Source organism: Asparagus officinalis, chromosome 1, assembly GCF_001876935.1.
Source record: "Asparagus officinalis chromosome 1, Aspof.V1, whole genome shotgun sequence".
NCBI classification, from domain to species: Eukaryota; Viridiplantae; Streptophyta; class Magnoliopsida; order Asparagales; family Asparagaceae; genus Asparagus; species Asparagus officinalis.
Genome location: NC_033794.1, coordinates 7,318,444 through 7,336,832, shown reverse-complemented (window position 1 = coordinate 7,336,832; position 18,389 = coordinate 7,318,444). Strand labels below are relative to the sequence as shown.

Sequence of the window (18,389 nt, the reverse complement as noted above, 5' to 3'; positions counted from 1 at the left end):
TTTTCTTCATAATTTTCTTTTCAGTTTTTTCATTTGAGATGGTTTGTTCATGTGCGATGTAAGTCATCAAATGTACTAACTAGGAGAAATGATAAGGTCACAATTGTTGGGGAATGTAGGCCTAAGAAAACACTTGGAAACTGTTGAGAAGAACACGATAATGATCAACTTAGTGGAGGAGTTAGTCCTCAACGAACTGAGTGAAAAGAGTATCATTCATGTAGCCAACACCAAGAATTTGGGATAATGGCGTTTTTATTGTGGTTCTCATTTCGGTTCTATGTTCTTTTGTCTGACTGATTTTTTACTTCAATGGAAAAAAACAGCATTTGTCTTGCTGCACACAGTACCTGTCCTGTACGAGAAGTACGAGGACAAAGTCGACTCATTTGGAGAGAAAGCAGCTGCAGAGTTCAAGAAGCACTATGCTGTGGTTCATGCCAAGTATTTGAGCAAGATCCCGAGGGCACCATTGAAGGATAAGAAGCTACACTAGGAAAGGAGAAGGTACCTCGTGGTTGTATTAGGTTCTGATGGTTATTGGCATGGCAAGTTATCATGGCTGTTTTGTTGTTTCTCCTCATCATTGTTATATTTTGTGACTGGTTTCTCTTGTCCGGATAACTCTAGTATGATTAGTGTGTACGATTCAAATATTTTGTGACATGGATCGTATTGTAGCTTACATTCTATATGCTTGTATGCCGTTTTTGCACATTGTGACTGTGCTATATCATTTTCATGTTGCGATGTTTACTCAAGGATGCATGCTTTTTGCTGTTGGCATGAGGTTCGATGCGTAAATTTGAACATTTCTGGGGTGGTTAAACGATATTGTGTTTTTAATGATTTTGTAATGTTATTATATTTCCTGTAGATGTCTATATGCACTCCTGATCCATGACCCTGTTTAGTTGAATGTGTGTAGTCTGCATGATGCAGCAGCGTGATTGATGGATTGGGCACGTTTGAGTGCGGGCAACGTTGCATGATTTCCTGATATTTGGACTTTAATTGCATCACTGATTGTCGTTGGAGCTTCTAATAAACAGGTTTCACTGAAAAAGCGCCGTGGAGTCAACAGAAATTATAACCGGTTTTCAATTTTATGGTAATTAGTTTTAAGCAACTGTATATGATGAATTCAATTCATCATATTGCAGATTTTATCGAGACGTGGTACACATTCTTCCCGTGTATGAATATTAGGAAATTGTTCGAGGGTACAGGGCTTGAATATTGGAAAGTTTTGAGCGATCATACTTTTAGCGGTTTTTTAGTGATATGTTTTGCTCGCGAAAGTTTTGATGTTATTTTGGAGTCCAAGAAATCTAGTGACTTAATCACTGAGACCTGTCTGTGGCGTGAAGGATGGGCATCTGATTATGTTCAATGGTAACGGAGAGGATTCAACATGATGAGCTCAACACATGAGCTCGGTGCTCTTAGTCCAGTCTATAGCTTTCGATCTGAAAATGAAATAAGAAAACAAAGCTTTTCTGAGGAGAAAATCACATACGACGCCATTGAATACATGATTTATTACTTATGCGGGAATATACACTGAGCGGATCACGTTTGCATTTGTAATTTGGGTTTGTGATGATTTTAAAGTTTGATTGAGTCGAAATTTGTTAGCACTTTCGGATCACATCACACAGTTTTTTTTTTCTTTTTCGGTGGTGGTCATAGACCAACAAACTAGATCCTTTCTACGACAAGTAATACAACCAAATATAGAATGAATGTTTCCAACATCAAAACATAAAAATTAAAAATAAAAATGAAACATTAGCATGAATAAACCATATGGCATCATGAATGCTGAACAAAAGGAACTCTCTTTTTACAACAAATAATGCGGCCAAAATTAAAATACACTGCTTTCGATATGAACAAATGAAATATCGACTAAAACGAATTACAGCAAAAGACGATTGACCTCCAACTTGCATCGTAAATTACTACCATCAGTACCTTGAAGGCATTCTGGTGGGGTCATACCTTGCTGCTGATGGAGAGAAGGAAGAATTGAGCGGAACTGTTGCGAATTCAGTATCGATCTGCTCAAAAGGTTTCTGGTGTCTCAAAGGAAGGGACTGGTTTGTTGAATAATTTGAAGTTGGGGGTTTATAGTTACTAGGTAACTTCGTAGAGCTTGTGCTTCCTTCTTTAGGGGTTGAAGACAGTCGAGCAGCTTCTTCAGATTCCTTCCTCTCCCGTTCCTCCGTTTCTTTGAGAAGAAAGTCAACCCATAGATCCGCAAATGACTGATGAAGTACAAGGACGGTTAGAAACTTGGACATTTATACTAGTTTGAAGATTTTGGTGCAATATTGATGTTAAAGGCTCTTAATGAATTTCAAAGCTCAACATTTTTCTAAGATTTATACTTTTGCCCATCATTGCTATCTATTACTGTGCAATATAGTATGATATCTGACAGAAAGCAAAACACCTTCTGCGCCTTTGAGGTTTACTAATTCTTCGATAATTTATCAGAAGTCTTGGGAAGCATTATTACAGAGATGTGATTATCTACCATACCATAATAAGTTTAGAATAAATTGGGACTGGTGCGTCTATTCACACTGTTGACTATTGCTGATGTGACACATTTAAGCTGTTAGCTATGATCTCGATATGTTGATGATATATATTGTAGCAGTCAGGATGTGTGCCACATCAGCGATTTGACACGATAGCTATGGAAGTTGCTCATAATTTTATTATCACTTTGTGGGAGAAAATGTCTGAATTCATAATCCCATGTTACTACACTTTTACAGACCTCTCCAAGTTGAGGCAGTGGGCAAAATCCTATGGAACAATTTGTGACAATATTCTTTTGCAAGTGTAAAACAGTAAAATTAAACGGAAATGCCAGGGTGCTGAAAAAAAAACAACCTGGTTATCAGAAGCATGAGAAGATGCTTCGGGTGAACTCCCTCCCAAGATGCCTCCAACCAGGCGTCCTGGTAGACCTAACACACCTCGAACTACGCCTTTCCCTGCAGCACTCTGAGCAAAACCAATTCTCTGCTTCTCTTCCTCAGAAAATCCTAACATACGAACCATAAGATCCAGAACCTGGGAGAAAAAATTGTGCAGTTTGCAAATCACATTCACATTCATGTAGAAGTAGCATGCTTGATCCTCATCCACTCACCAAATAACATGTTTGGATAAAACTTAGATTTTAGAAATGGAAAGGGTAAATACCTCTTTGCTATGATTCCTCTGAAAATATGTCACCAATAATTTGATCACGATGCGCCTGCCATATTATAATCAGCTATCCATCATTTGAATTTTGTGATTAATTGCTAACAGGAACAGAGAGGAATCTAAGCTAATATTGTCAAATAAACCAAAGAGTGCTTGCAGAACAAACTTCATTGCGCTGACTGCCATGCCCCGGGCGCGATGTAAGTCCAACACTGTAACTCCCGTCCTGGGGGCTGGGGGTGCTCTTGCATAAGCACACTTTAACTGAAGAGTTGTTTGGCTAATCAACTGCCCTAAAATGGTTAACTATTGTTGCACTTGGTTCCCTAGGCTTACTATTTAAACCCATCATTACATCCTCACACAATCAATGTGGGACTATTGCTAAGGGCGTTACACTGACCCATCAATCAAAATGCAGTGTTGAATTGTATGCTCTTTGTAAAAAGGATACCACAAAAAGCCACCAACCACAAACGTGCCATATCCCACAAAAAACCAGTTATGCAGCTACATGAAAGCAGGACCTGTTCAACTTAGGGATATTAGTGGCAAATTGATAAACAAAGGACATGTAGTCAGGATGTAGCCTTTCCCTATCAAACTAGATTTGCAGCCATCTAAATAAATGTTAAAACCAAATGTCTCTTCGCTACACTGTTCCTAAGTAATCACCTAGCGAGGGTTGATCACGCTTCGAATATCATAAGCCTAACCTCTAATCCACCATCAATTACCTAGCTCTCCTCTGGCCTGTCACATAGCTGAGCTTGAAAAGCTGTGGGTAACTGAAAGAAGATCAGGGCCTGGCATTCAAGAATTATTTAATATCTTGCACCTTTTTTCATGCTCTGCACTAGTGAGTAGTGATCTAAGATCAATAGAGTTAATAACCTAACCAATGAGAAGGGATATGAAAGAGCGCACTGATATTCAGACCCTGAAACCAGACCTTAGGAGAATTTGTTCTCGCGGTTAGGACAAATTGTTGCGTATTCTCAAGAGCCATAACTGTTAGATTAGAGAAAACTGCATTTCAAACCTCTCAATTGTTGAGAAGCAGTAATGGGTATATAGTGGGTGTTCAGTCTCTCGGTTGATGGGTAAATAACAGGATATATCTGTTGGGATATTTCTAATACAGGCCCAACAAGATGAATTGTCCTTGAGATTTTAGAGTCAGCATCTAATACCTGATTTCAGCCCATCCACTTGGAAGTGCAACCTAATCACACCTCAAATTGGATTGAGCTTAGCAGGGGCCAGGGCCCAGCCTGGTAGTGCTAATTATAATATTTACATATAAAACATGAAAGGGTGAAAAGAGATATCTATCTCCCCAATTATGAAACAACTGATATTAAAGGTCTCTATATACTGCTACTTGGTGCTCATGCAAGCATCATTTCACTCTGTTTTTTATAATCCTGAGTTTAATAACATATGCATCTTAGAGGTAACATTTGATGAACACAACTAGTAGAAAACAAGTCCCCACAGCAAGGCTGCAAATTTTGTTAACAAACCTTTATAACTTCAATCTTACAAGATAAAATATTGCACAAAAAAATATAAAATTGTTTTGCTCGAATTATAAAAGCAAAGTTGTCATAAGTACCTGTCAACATAATTATCTGAATCCAGTGACATCCTATTTAGTCTTGTCATATTCTGCTCAAGTGCACGCCGCAACTTCGAATTGTCCTCCTCCAGCTTCTGTATGGCACATTTACCATCTGATAACATTCTTTCTGCATGTGAAAGCTTACCAAGTATTTCTTCCTTTTCCCTTTTAGATATTTCCAGCCCTTCACTTACAGCCTAAAATATAAAAGGACACTTATTATCAAACTATACTTTCCAGATACTATGATTAGACAACTCAATTCTAGGTTGTAAAAGTATTAAAAAAGGATGCAATTCCCCCATGGAATTAATGAAAGAGAGCAGAGTGAGGAATCTTTATACACAGCATCAGATTAAAGTGTCAGCAGAGAGACCATATCCAGACAATTCACTGATACTCAGAGGATAAATTAAATGGCAGCACGTACATGTTCGATGGTGCATTATTTTGATATATTAAAGGACAACAGCCTTATCAATACTTAAAAATTTCCACACAGATCATTGAATATGTAATGGGCTCAGCTGGCACAATGTGCTTGAAGCACGGACCAACTTAGGACGTAGATGAGTACCAAACTTTGCCCGAGCAAGGATCAGAAGCGATTCTTAGGAATACCTCTTAATTAGATTGATTTTGATACTTGTAGACGAATCTGACTTGTTTTGAGAGAAGATCGTCAGCCAAAAAAGTAGTAAAAATAAGTTTCAACTCATAAGCGGAGCTGTCAGAATGACCCCAACAGAAAGATGGACAGGCAAGTTTACACCTTGAAAGTTTAGGACACATCCATCTGCAACTTTATAATTGTAACACTGTTGGAGACTTGGGAGGAATTAGATCTAGAGAATTGTTTTGCAATACTCATGTATCATGATCATGCTTGTAGGGATGCACAAACACCAAACATCAGATCCCTTTGGATTATACTGTGTATACAATAGATAAAAAAGTACAGTAGAGTATGATAATCAATTATATCTCAAATGCAGGGCTATGAACATACCTTCAATGTTTCAGAAAGTTTTGCTGATTCTTCTCTTGCCACAGCCAAATCTCTTCCTAATCGTTCCTACCAGAAGATAAAGGCACATACATAAGTATTAAAAATTTTGCAAAAGAGAAGAAATTAGATGATCCTCTCAGCCTAATAAGGATATAACATAAAAAGTTCAAGACTTGGTTGTGAACCTTCATACCTTTGCTTCACTTTCAGCGTAATACTGGCCAAGTGCAGTTTGAAGATTTTGAAGTTCAATGTTCTTCGAATCAACTATGCTCATGCAGTTTGCAAGTTTTTCCCTCAAGTTATTAATCATTTCGCTTGATTTCTGAAGCTCATCACTCTTAAACTTCATAATTTCTTCTTTGCTTGCTGTTTCCTGCTTTAAAGCTCTTTCCAACTGCAGAATGTGAGCTCTTTGATAATTAGCAGTTGCCCGAAGTTCCTCGATGACCTTGCTGTCCTCATCCATCTTATCTGATTCTTCAAGTTCCTAGACAATACCGTAGTAGAAGAAACCATCTTCAATTTGACTGCAGAACGTTCGAAGAGAAAAACCTCGCTAAGTGTACACCCAATCCCAAAAGCATCAGCATATGCAAAACACAAGACAGATGCTGAGACTAATGGAATTATAATCAGCATAGACTATGCAACTTACTTCAACCAGGCATTGGACAAAATTTTAATTTGAGAATTGCAAAATATTGCTTGCTAACTCATAAAACAACTTCTCGAGAGAGGCTTATAATCAGTAAGATATACTAAGATAGAAAGCCATGCAAACCTAGGCAGCATGGATACGGGTGCGCACACGGACACAGACACAGTTATGGACACGGGACACGGCAAATTTGTAAAATGTAGGATACAAGGACACGGCTATATATATACAGTTTATATTAGATTATTGAATTAAAATACCTATAACATTTGTATGTTTCTTGTATTATCTATAACAATTAAGAATCAAGTTAAATAAAACTAAGAATAAGGTTTAGCAATAAAAGTTTATTTTTGACCGTATGAGATAATACAATATGGTATTCTTCAAGCTAAGTAATGGGTTTCAGTTTTCGAGTTCAAAAATCAATTGGGTTTGAACCCAATATGACCAAAGAAGCTAGTTCAGGGTATAACTAATAGGGCAATCGGGTTTTGTTTTGAACCGCATGTGTCCATGGCGTGCCTGCGGAGAGTCCGTGTCGGGCACGTGTTGGACAAGAACATGGCATCCAATATGTCGTGTCCAAGTAATCTGGATGCAAACCAATAACATCTAGTTGGTAGAAAATCATTAAACATCCAGTTTGCTTCTATGTAACAAGCTGAGCATCTGCCCATATCATTATAATTTTGCAACAACTAGGAGAGCAAATTTAAACTGGAAGAAAACTAGCCATATGAGCTATCACACAATCAGCTTTTTTATTTATGATTTATACTTACAAGGGGAGAAAATCAGAATAAGAGAATTCTATCAGGTTAATTCAAGTGAATGAAGTGACTCTATGCAAACAGAAAAATGCAATCTGGACCCTGAGAATCTGAGAAATACTAAATAGTGGTCATAGCTATAAGATGTTTCTGCAGAGCAGTAACTACACGGTGATAACATGAATAGTAAATGAAGATCAAAATAATAAATACCTTCTCTAGCAAATGCTGCTTGAGCCGATCCAATTCTTGCAATGCTTTATCCCGTTCTTTGGAGGTCTGTTCCAAACTTTCCTTCAACTTCCACATAGATAATTCCATATCTTCAGTCGCTTTCTACATTTAATTATAGACAAGAAGAAACTAGGTCAACAAACTCTGTGTGAGAGACTTGGATTAAAGATGTTACACTACATAAATGGAAGAGGATTAAAACTTCGTTGCCATTGGATAGCTTCAGATTTGTGCAAATGTGCTAAATACAATACAAACCAAAAGAAGCAGCATGAATCTAGAAGCCCATGTAATGGCTACAAAGAGGTGCTTGAAAAATGCTAGGTAGGCATCTAGACCTCCTATATCACCTCCCCAAACTCAAGAATCTAGAAAGGTCAAGATGAGTATACATGTGGAGAACTGGATTCAAGTCTTACTACGCACAAGATATAGTCAGGGTGAAAAGTTATGCATATCCCCCAAAGTATACAAACCAAAAGATAATATATAGATAAGACTGTGTCAAAAACAAATAGAAGAGAGACATCATTCGTGGCCCTAAAAGGAAAGGACTCCACAACACGGTGGAGAGAGATCTAAACAATAGCGTACAATAATGTTAAGATGTCATACATTGTTTCTACGACATAAGTCCCACAGAGGAAAGCTGCAATCACATAACAAAACCACTTAATCAACAATGCCTTAGAGATTATGCACGACAGAAATGGCAGTAAACAAACAAGAAAGATTCAATCAGAAAACAAGTTCCACTTGCCACTACTTTGAATCTCAATGATAATTACAGAAACAAAGAACTGATCAACAGAGCAAGCATAATGTTGTCTGGTCAAGTGATTGCAAAATCTCACTAACAACACTGCACTATGGGTAAGCCATATACAATTATTGAATAGGTAGGGAAAGGGAGGGAGCCTTGAAAAAAAAGGTAGGAAGAAAAGAATTCATGAACCATTGTGAATATGTAAACAGTTAATTGCTGAAGGTATTCAAGTGATCCAATAAGGGGGGAAAACTTGGAAGGAATTTATATTCATTTCCAATAATTTCATACATGTCTATGATAATTTAGGAAGGTTGTTATTTAGTCCTTTCCAAAGTTTTTCTTGATAGCATATATACGCTATAAGCTCTTTTTTCAACGTCACATCCAAAGTTGAACAACTAAGTACGTTACTAATAGAGCTGAAAAGACTATTTATCACGCAGCTACTTAGTTTCAAGATAAGAAATAGATTTTCAATTAAATTAGAATTCACCTTTAATCTATTAAATTAGCATGAAGCTACTTTTCAGAACAAGTACATTATGATGTGAACAAGCGTAGTTGCCTCTCTAGCTATGTTGCACGGGTACAGGTGTAGGTGCAGACACTGACACGGGTGAGGATATGTGACACCAAATTTGTAAATTGTAGGATACATGGACACAACTATATGTATACATATTAATAATTTATATGATATCGATATTGTTTTTCATTCACATGTTATGAGAACTAAAATCTCAATAAAAGTTTTTATGTTTCTTTCATGGATAAGATTATAAATTGAAAAACCACTCCTTTTTTAACTAGATACTCAAACTACCCTTACTTATGAACTGGTGATGGGATGAAACAAACCCGAGTTGAGTCCAATGAGTTGTGGAAATTTGAGGGGAAGTGTAAGATATACGTCCAAGAAGTGTATCACGAGCGTTTTAAAGTAAAATATGTATTATATAATTCCATACACATCCGAGTAAGTGTATGTATACTCAAGAAGTGTCTAAGGAATGTCGGACATGAACACAGATACGTGAAGTATCGGACACGGACACAGATACGTGAAGTATCGGACACGGACACAGATACGTGAAGTGACACAGATATGGGCGTCCAGATCAAGTGTCCGGTAACCTAGCTCTCTAGCTAACACTCAACATGACGCATTAGAAAAGAAGTTTTTCTAAGGTACAATGCATTCATCCTGACAGAGATTACTGCATACATACAAAAACATTCTCTAAAGATAATCAATACAACAAAAATAAAAATTGCAATTTTCAAATGATGGTACAAACTCCTCAGCAAAACAAATCAGGATTTAAGAAAATGTCATAGAAGGTAATGAGTGGAATTTCCTATGAACTGCTGCCAAACCCTTAACCATAAAAAAACAGAGACCTTATTGATGGTGTTAAGGCTACTGACTAGAGGTAATTAATTAAACTACTAGTTAAGGATGAGATCAAGAGCTATACCAAAAGATTGGTAGCCTTGTGGTTGCAAATATATGTTTTTTTCGCCATTGATATGAATATTACCAATATTACAGTAATACGTTAGACTTGTTTCAAGACTTCTAAGCAATCCACGCTCATCATCGATAAACAAGCTGCCAAAAAGGAAAGAGGACCTACCTCAATCAATTCACTTGTATTCTTATCAATAAATCCGGGATCATTAGCAGCAATACTTTCTGACCTGCTGCGAAGATTTAGAGTTACCTCAAGTTCGTTCTTCTCCATCTACAAAAAATATAGAGGTGGAATGAGTTGATTGACTATTGACCCATGCAGTTCAAAAAAGAAAACAAGGAGAGGCAATTTGAGGAGATAATAGATTTAGAATGGTCCTGATTTAGTGTAGGATATAATTAACTGACATAAGAATGTTTCACTAAGAGTCTAAGAGAGCCAACCTTAAGCTTGGCATTGTCTTCTTCTAATACTGAGACCTTTCTTTCCAAATTTCTCAAAGAATCATTTAGATCTTCTTCCATATTCCTCCTACTAAGTTCCACTTGCAGTAGTCTCAATTCCGTGATTTTCTCCTTCAGCTGTTCTTGTAATTCTTTCATATCAGTAAAGATCTGCAGTTAGATACCAAGACATTGTGCCATGAGTTAACAGAGACAGTAATGGAATGAATAAGAAAAATAAAATAGAACAAGATATTGTTGACAAGAAAACAGTGTTTTGAATGTCGCATGGAAAATTTCCATATCAGATGGCGGATATGGGGGATATCTCGGAGATATTTAATACATATAGGGGTGTCACTATATATTTAACGTAGATATTCATACTTGATGTACGAAAGAATGGAGCTATTGAGAAAGGTGGTATCTTTTGCAAAAGTCTCAATTGAGCCCCAATTCTTCTTTTAGGCAGATATTTGTTTGTTGTAGGCCTCAACAGAACCGTAAATCCAAACCAATCTTTAAAGTAAATAAAACTCTGAATCAACATTGCAACATTTCAGCCAATATTTTTACGCTGAAAGCCTGAAATGTTGCCTAATGCATCAAGAAAATATTGACATGTCACCTAAAAATTGCAAAAAGCAGTAAAGGATTTGAGACCATATTGTTTTGCAGCAGGCCTTATATAAGGATAATATCGGCCGATGCCAAGTCAGGATATTTGAAACATTGCTGAAGAAGCAAGAAAATGAGAGTATTATAGCTATTTATAAGGCATTTACATTCATGGTTACGAGTAATATAAATAACAAACTCTATACCCACAATTCTTGTGATAAGGACAGTCAACTTCCAATTCCATCTATTGGGAACATATTCATCCAGACAATACCAAGTTATCATTTACAACATGACGATAAGTCAAGAAATTTTGAGAAATAGAGATCAAAGCTATCAGCATTACAACTAAGTTGTGTTAGACTACATCTATCCGCAATTTATCCTATATAATAATCTTGATATTCTTGCTGGATTTATAAGTCTAAATCCTAATCATTCAGATGGCAAGAACCAAATGCACTTACCCTCTCCTTCTCAATCTTCAAATCTTGGAGCTCCCTTTGAGAAGACTCTTTCAGCTGTTGTTCCTCTACAGAGAGCAACATGGAAAGATATGTTATTTGGGAAAGAATAATAAATGGGAACAATGCAGTAGAGACAAAGAGCAAATGAACGTCACAATTTACTTTGTAACTTTATCTGTATGGTTGATGCCTTCTCGCGCTCACTATCAAGTTGAGCCTTTAGTTGTTTTATTTCAGACTCATGACTAGCCTGTATTGCCGCCAATGATCCAGCTTCATCGATCAAATTGTTATGTTCCTAAATTTGTGTAAAAAACAACCTTTAAGTATGTGCACATATAATAGAAGATAAACAACAATATAATGGAAATGTTCAAAGCACAGTGTGAAGGTATTATTAAAATACGAGAAGTAGCTAAATTTACCCATGCATAATGACATAGCAAGCACCCTCGAACAACATAAGAAACAAGAAACGTAAGCAGGAAACTATTTTATACCAGGGAATGAGAGCTATGATACTCATATATGACAATAGTAAGGGAGAGCAAGCATTATGACTAAGTATCCACAAAAGACAGACAAGCATGGGATAGTGAGAGTAAGCATCACCTGATTCCTAAGGGTTTATAATAACTACTGCCAAACATAGGGAAACCATATGCATCAAGAACCTATATGAGCATGCTCACGGAATTTAAAGATACAGAGAGTAGATTTTTCACTCGCTTATCATTACCAACGTATTGACAAGCACCCATGAACTTACCAGGTAGAAAAAGAGAGAACTAGAACAAATACCTTATCAGTCATTGGCGAATTTGCAATTATCTGTGTTGTAGCATCAACAGCCTGCATACTGCCATTACTGAGTCCATCTTGCTTGGTTATGGAACTTTTCCCTGAATGGCTTCCTGAGCGAGAATTCCCTTGAGATGTATTCCTCTGTAACCTGCCAGGTGAACGATCCACAGGGATCTGTGAAGACGCATCTTAAGTGAGAAACAACAAGCTATATGAAGATAAGTGTAGCAAGACATCTAACTATGACATAGAAAAAACAATTAGATCCCAACTGAATCTATAAGTACCTCCTCATGTAGTTGACGTCCCTTGAAGTACTCCAGCATAAATTGAATCAAAGATTACTAAGAGTTAAGAGTTCTTAGAATTACCTTAGAGTTGTTTGGTAATGTTTTAACACTTTCATCTCTTGATCCATGTCCACCAGACTCTTTGGCATCGATAGTTTTCTTCAATGAGCCATTCTCTTCACGCAATTTAGACAGTTGCTCCTGTTAAATTGAAAGAGAAATAAAAGAAAATCCACAAAAAGTTAAAAAAGGAAAATGATGCAAACTTTTGAAAATATATTAATACAATACATGTCAATTAGGACATAAAAGTTCTACATCAATAGTTAACTCAATGACGAGGTTGACCCGTATTAGCAGATTATTTTATGTTATTATGTGTATTAGAGAAATAGATGCAGTAAACTAGTCTCCACGGTACATTGGGGAGCATCAATTAGCAAATTTTTCAATAGTTTTCTGAGCTTTTTGCACAACTAGAAGAGTAGATATGCATTTGAAGACATGTAACACCAAGTATTATGATAATTAAGAAAAAACTTTTATCTTTTATTTATAAGGCAAACCCTGATCAAATACCTGTTCAAAGAAAAAGAATGCAAACTATTTTAACTAAGAAACATGAAACTACTCTAGTTAACTTCAATAATCAAAGGTCAAAATCCAAACCTTAGGTCCAGAAAATCACAATGTCCATGAAGAAAAAACTATACTAGGGAAAAACACATCAGAAGAGCTCATGGAAACAATTAACCATTACTGCTCGCCTTCTATTTCTTACATCAACAGTAAATGGAAACCCCAATAGAGATAAATACAATATGCATCAAAAATTGGCAAACTATATGATAACCAGAGGTTGCTAATCAGACTCGCCGAAGCTATAAGCTCACACAACTAAGGACCACATGGAACACTCATGAAGCAGATATATTCGAACGGCAGTAACGTACCTCTTTCTCCTTCAATACAGCAGCATAACTGAATGCCAATTCCTTAATTTCAGCTTCAGATGCTAGAAGCCTCTGAATATCTGCCTTGTATTTTGAAACCTGCAACATGTGATTCTATTAGAACAAATCAAAATGGTGATTAACAACCAAAATTTTTTTTTTCTTCCAAAAATGAGTACACAAAAGAATGGAACATTTTCCGGAAAGCTCAATATATGAATCTATAGTGAAATAGAACAAAAGTTAGCAACATAGTCTCAACCATTCATCTAATCTCCACTCAAGCCCCCTACCATATCATCCTAAAACTTACGTGATCTCACATTCCCTTTCCAACTTTGCTCTTTCAATTCTTAGGGGGGGTTAGTCACTTAGAACTTAAAATTAGAACTGGGATAATATGTGAGATAAATTTTTAAGGTGTTAGTCACATAGAACTAAAACTAGAACAAAATTTTACAGTGTTAGTCAAGTAGAACTCTAACAAAACTAGAATTGAGATAATGGTACAAAATTATCCCATTTTTTTTATTTTTCTATAAAAAAAATGAGAGTTCTACTCTCTCAAATTATTCTAAGTTTTAGTTTGGAACTAGGTTGTAAAAAACTAGAACTTGTATTTATTTTGTTATTTTTTATTTTTATATTTTTTTTCTTTACTTCTTTCCTATTATGGTTATCACCATCTTTAGACCATGATTATAATAATAATTGTCAATATCTTATAGTTTAACCAAAAGTTATTTAATAGTAAAGAACAATTTTGTAAGCAATTATCAATCAATAATAGTAAGTTTAAAATACGTAAATAGTATTTATATCTTCAAAATGCATAAATATATATTTCATGGTTATAAATATTTATCCCACGTTATTTTATCAAAATATCCCGCTTCACAAAATTGTTCATATTTATCCCACTAAAATATCCCACTAACAAAAAATTATTCCACTTTAACAATTATCCCATTTTGCATGAAAATGTCCCGATTGACTAACACCCCCTTAGCTGGAACATCAACGCATCTCACATGCGAAATTTATTTTAAAAATGCAGATACTAGATGATACTCTGTCACATGTCTAACTTTCAATACATTTTTGTGATTCTGCCTCACAAAACTGATAAATTAAACTATCAGATCAAATTCACAATACTAGCTTAGACTCTCCTTTTGAAAAAAAATTACATTTCCCATGAACTATTGACACCTATTGTTTCCATTCCCTATGCTATACCACTATTTAAAATTGGCATGCAACATTGCACATCAATATATCATATATAACTCTGCAATGCAATGTTTTCAGGCACATGTAACTATTAGATATTTCTCATCTCCTTCTGCTGCCAAAAAATAAAAAACATCCATGAGCCATGAGATCTCACTATTCATAATCCCATTTTTGCTTGAAGAATTTAGAAGTTTCTACTTTAGCAGAAGGCCAACCCCTGTTTTACCTTTCTTGGCAAAAGCAAAAAAAAAAATCAGGGAAGTAAAATAGAACAAAATTATCTAATACTATTCTAAAAGTGGATTGGCATGTTAAAACATTTCTTCCGAAAATGCCCTTTTAAACATATACATACATACATAAAATACATGCATCCATACATAAACAATACTCATACATACATAATAACCCTCAATTAAATGCATGCCTTTTTAAACATATACATGCATATATAAAATACATGCATCCATACATAAACTATCTAATACTATTCTAAAAGTGGATTGACATGTTAAAACATTTCTTCCGAAAATGCCCTTTTAAACATATACATACATACATAAAATACATGCATCCATACATAAACAATACTCATACATACATAATAACCCTCAATTAAATGCATGCCTTTTTAAACATATACATGCATATATAAAATACATGCATCCATACATAAACTATACCCATACATACATAACCCCAAATTAAATGCATATTCATAACCCCAAAAAACATGAATGTTTTATATTAAATACTCACACGGAATGGTCAAAGACGTTTCATGCATAACCCCCAAAAAACATGAATGTTTTATATTAAATACTCACACAGAATGGTTAAAGACGTTTCATGTTTCAATTGATATAAGTCCAAACTCACTTTCATTTGTTTACATTTTTGTAACCTCCCATCAACATATTAATCTCTTTCATTAACTTTATTTCTGTTACTAAAAATGACAATAATTATTTCCGTTAACAATTATTACTAACAAAGTCGATTATAAACATTATATATACTAATTCCACTTCAAATGCAACTCTGTACGATTTCAAAGGTCTCAACTCTGCATAATAGTTTCTCATGAAATTCAATTATTTTTTAATTACTATTTTTCTCAAAATTTGCAGGTTGGACTTTGATTTTTTTGGAGCTAGCACCATGTATCTTCAATATTAAATGAATGCAATGATACAAGACTACTTTTTTAATACTTATTTTTCTCAAAGTTTGCAGGGTAGAGCTTGATTTTTTTTGGAGAGCTAGTACTATGTATCTTCAAATTTATGAAAATTAGGTTTCGACAATTAAGGTAAAAGATTTACTTCTAATTCACTTAGATGCTCTTTTTTACTTGAACATGAGAATAACTTTTTTACTTGAGAAATTTATTAATTAATATATAGAGTTTTTTATTTGAATAGAAAAAGAATAATTTTTCTAAAACTTGAACATAAGAATAACTTTTTCCCCTCCTATTTCTTTCTTCATTCATAGCTTTTTTTCCTTCACTTTTGTCAAATTAAGCATCTCCAAGTTCCAAGCTATATATATAATCTTATAGGCTGGTGGAAGTTGGAGGAAGTTCCTTTGTGAAAGAAATGGTGACAATGGACAATGTGATGATGTCAAAAGTGAAGGAGGAGCTGAGGTGTGGTAGAGAAAGAAATGGTGACAATAGACAATGTGATGATGTCAAGAGTGAAGGAGGAGTTAGGGTGTGGTAGACAACATTCGAGGATGAAAATGCAGCCATTAATGGATGCTTGGAGGATGATGGTGCATAGGATGAAAATGCAGCCATTAATGGATGCTTGGAGGATGATGGTGCATGCAATTGTTGAAGATTTGACTGATATTGAGGCGAAGTACTTTCAGTTTGATTCTCGACAAGGTTTTGCTAGAAAAAAAAATCCTTTTTGTTGGCTCTCTCTTTTATGTTTACATTGTTGTATCTTTTTTTCAAGAGGTCTAGAAATTAGTTGATTGTCGTGGACAAGTGTTTAGGAAGTATGAAAGAGTTGATATTATTAAATGAATTAAAAAATACAGATTTTTCATGATCATGATTAAACAGATTGCTCAATATATTACAAGTTATTTTTTCTTGAATATAAAGTATAAAAATTTGCAAATTTAAAATTTTATATGTTTGAATAGTATAATTTCACATTGAAAACCTGCCCCTGTCATGTTAATTTTAGTGATGATATTATGTGATGGTTTAATGAAAGACAAAAAACAACAAAATAAAAAATAAATTAAAAAAAAATCATGTCTTAAGAGTAACCATTAAATTATATTCAATATTATAAGGCAATATCTTATAAAACTTATTGATAATTTTGGTAAAACTACCAACATAATAACAAGAAAAAAAGGAGAAACAAAAAAGCACCTAAGTGATACCTCCTATCCTTAATTTATGGAATATTTTGCATTCCACTATTGGAGAGTGCATTAGAAAATATGACAAGTAAGTCCACATGCAACGCACGTACTTTATACTAGTGTAATCTAAAAGCATATACAACAAATAAAAGTTGATTGTGCAAAAGCTTCATAAAATTCGGAAAGGACACCGACAAGCGAGCTTTAGAGTGCCTTTGGTGATGCAGCAAATGGAGACTGTCCTCAGCACTAATTTATGTTATGCTTCACAATTTCTAAAGTTTGTATGCATGTGTGCCTAACAGAGGACTTTTGGAACTTGACCTCTATTACCTGAAAGAATAGATATGGGTATCTATTTATAAGCGTCAAAATGGATATCCATGTATAGGATAGACAACATGGATTTAAAAAAAAAAAAAGAGTGTCCATTCCCGGCTATATAACTGATCCCCATATACAGGAGACTTTAGTTATTGATGACCTACGTAACATTCTAGAATTGAACCCTTTTGTGGTTGACGAATTTACACACTTTTCCGGATTGAGCCAAATATGCTCTTATCATCTTTGTCAGTCTTTAGGTGCTGATCTTCCCCTTTGAAGCATCAAAAATCAAGTCACTAGCCACTAGTAAGATTTCATTCCACCTTGAAACCAAATTTGTGAACTAATTTCTCGAATACCCAACTTACTAGATCAATATGGATTTTATTCTCGAGTAAAAAAAAGACCTCAATTCAGACTGAAATTCTTCCTAAAGCTCAAATTACCATCATCGAATTAGCATCTAACAACAGGGAAACCCTAACCTCAATCCACACAGAATCACATTAATAAATTCTCAAAGAAAACATCAAAAGTCGATCAAAATTAGCACAAACCTCATCGTGTGATCCATGATCCACCCCATTGGCAATCGGAGATTTAGCGACCGGGGACGAGAATCTCGAAGACCTCTGCGAGAACCGACGGCCAGAAGCAGGCGAAACCTCTCGAGATCCATCCCTCGATTGAGGGATCTCCATCTCTTCGGCGGCGTCGAAGACCTCGTTGGCGATCCGAGAGAGGCTCTCTTTGTATGTAGCGATCGAATTGATCATCGAAATTATTTAGGGATTTTGGGTGCGAATTATTGAAAAAGGGAGTTTTTTCGTTTTTAGATCTGATGGAATTTTGGGACGAAGGGGGCGCTGAGGTGTTAACAGAAGGAAGTAGCGTCCGGTATGCATAGGTTTTTTATGCATTTTCACCCCTTTCCGATTTTATATTTTCTATTTTGGTGTTTTGGACAGGAGCAAATAAATAAATAATTATCCGCTTGTCTCCACGAGAGGAAGCGGCAGAATCCGGCTTCTGCTGGGAGTTTATAAGGAAGCCTGTTCTCTTATTTTATTAAGTTTTGGCTTAA

The 18,389-nt window shown here is 35.3% G+C and overlaps 2 protein-coding genes across 2 annotated transcripts in view; one reads left to right on the top strand and one right to left on the bottom strand.

Moving 5' to 3' along the window:
* Positions 1-829, top strand: part of LOC109847846 (reticulon-like protein B4) — a 2,565-nt gene extending 1,736 nt beyond the window's left edge. Inside the window, exons 4-5 of the mRNA XM_020417084.1 lie at positions 1-23; positions 327-829. The exon at positions 1-23 is cut by the window's left edge and continues 65 nt beyond it. Coding sequence (XP_020272673.1) covers positions 1-23; positions 327-496 — 193 coding nt within the window. The 3' untranslated portion in view covers positions 497-829. The remainder of the gene's footprint in view (positions 24-326) is intronic.
* Positions 1,766-18,182, bottom strand: LOC109847842 (golgin candidate 4-like). The gene is made up of 15 exons (XM_020417079.1): positions 17,863-18,182; positions 13,352-13,450; positions 12,480-12,599; positions 12,106-12,282; positions 11,467-11,602; positions 11,305-11,369; positions 10,217-10,387; positions 9,936-10,043; positions 7,509-7,631; positions 6,055-6,351; positions 5,862-5,927; positions 4,847-5,049; positions 3,223-3,277; positions 2,908-3,090; positions 1,766-2,270 (listed from the first exon to the last, which is right to left on the bottom strand). Exons 1-15 carry the CDS (start codon positions 18,079-18,081, stop codon positions 1,971-1,973), a joined length of 2,322 nt encoding a protein of 773 aa, XP_020272668.1. The 5' UTR covers positions 18,082-18,182; the 3' UTR covers positions 1,766-1,970.

Excerpts from the sequence above, each read along its gene's own strand:
- LOC109847842 (XM_020417079.1), bottom strand. The coding sequence starts at position 18,081 with ATGATCAATTCGATCGCTACATACAAAGAGAGCCTCTCTCGGATCGCC. Across the intron at positions 10,044-10,216 it reads AAGACAATGCCAAGCTTAAG|ATGGAGAAGAACGAACTTGA; the intron begins GTTGGCTCTCTT and ends TATTTTTTGTAG. Across the intron at positions 7,632-9,935 it reads ATACAAGTGAATTGATTGAG|AAAGCGACTGAAGATATGGA; the intron begins GTAGGTCCTCTT and ends AATTAAATGTAG.